Source organism: Montipora foliosa, chromosome 6 (genome assembly GCF_036669935.1).
Source record: "Montipora foliosa isolate CH-2021 chromosome 6, ASM3666993v2, whole genome shotgun sequence".
In the NCBI taxonomy this organism is placed as follows: Eukaryota; Metazoa; Cnidaria; class Anthozoa; order Scleractinia; family Acroporidae; genus Montipora; species Montipora foliosa.
Genome location: NC_090874.1, coordinates 5,496,762 through 5,498,019, shown reverse-complemented (window position 1 = coordinate 5,498,019; position 1,258 = coordinate 5,496,762). Strand labels below are relative to the sequence as shown.

At 35.5% G+C, this 1,258-nt stretch overlaps 1 protein-coding gene across 1 annotated transcript in view; it reads right to left on the bottom strand.

Moving 5' to 3' along the window:
* LOC138006447 (huntingtin-interacting protein K-like) overlaps positions 1 to 1,258 on the bottom strand; it is a 3,329-nt gene extending 2,071 nt beyond the window's left edge. Inside the window, exons 1-3 of the mRNA XM_068852780.1 lie at positions 1,130 to 1,258; positions 933 to 988; positions 724 to 775 (exon numbers count right to left, since the gene is read on the bottom strand). Coding sequence (XP_068708881.1) covers positions 724 to 775; positions 933 to 988; positions 1,130 to 1,234 — 213 coding nt within the window. The 5' untranslated portion in view covers positions 1,235 to 1,258. The remainder of the gene's footprint in view (positions 1 to 723; positions 776 to 932; positions 989 to 1,129) is intronic.

The window sequence follows — 1,258 nt, the reverse complement described above, 5'->3', positions numbered from 1 at the left end:
TTATAAGAGATTCAGGAATCGTGGGGAAACTTCAAAACCAACAACAATACATAGTCTACGATGAAATAATATATGAAATGGATCATATATGAATACATAGTCTTCATTTTTAAATCATTTATTTCTTTGTTGTGATTTAATGTATCAAATTGCAGCCACAAGAATGGCTATATGTAGTTGCCTTTTACATGCTCAATAAGCAAATCCAGTTAACTGTGGAATGCCCATAAAGTTCAGAGCTACAGGCATTTCCATATCAGGTGACATTATATTACTTTTCTAAAGTGACATGATCACACCAAGTAAAACACACTTGCCCTGTATGTTAGTATGTTGAAAAACAAAATCCCATTTATGAACTGAAATTCCGACAAGGACAAAAATTTAATAATTTTCTTTCAATTTCCGATAGCGACACAAGTATTGATTACATGCTGAAAGGGGAGATTTTAAAATTCAGACAAGTGACAAGGGACCCCCCTGGCAGGGCCTCAACAATGCTGGGAGTTGTTGGTCATCAATGTTGCATCTGTTTGCACGGAGCCTAATGGAGTCTTTTTATTTCATAATTACATGTAAACAATGTGTGCGACGAAAAAATAATTACTAAACCTTACATGTCAATGCTTATTGCTACCTTCAAAAGTAAACAGCCGGCATTCTTAACTTAACTCATTTAAGTTTCAAGGTCAAGCTCGTAATTATTAAAATTAGCATACATACAATTAAATCGACGTCTTCCTTTTTGATGACAACTCTCGCGAGTTCTTTCTCCCTACAACCAAAAACTTAGATGATCATAATTTCTTAAAATATGACTAAAAAATCCCAGTGAAATTAAGCAATAGAAGTCAGTTCATTAGCGTGAATTTAGCTATGCGCTAAGAAAAATATTCACGATTCAAAATCTTAATATATCAGCAGCTACTAACCTTTGTAACTTGGCAGCTTTCTCCTCCGAGTATTTTCCCTCCACTAAACTGAGAGCCTGGGTGAAAAATTACAGTCAACATGAAATTTGGAAGAATGTTTAGGCGTTGATTGCCCCATCCAACGTTCACGGTTATGTTTGATTTCAGAGTTTGTGGCTTTTAAAAGTCTATAACACATTGCACAGTAGCACACTTACATTTTCTAGATCCGATGTGTTTATCTCTTTCTCTTCAGCGTAATCAGTGACCCTTTCAAGGTCCGCGGAAGTTTGAAAATCGTGTCTTTTCGGAGTTTCCGCCATATTGAATCTGACATTGGAAGTTTC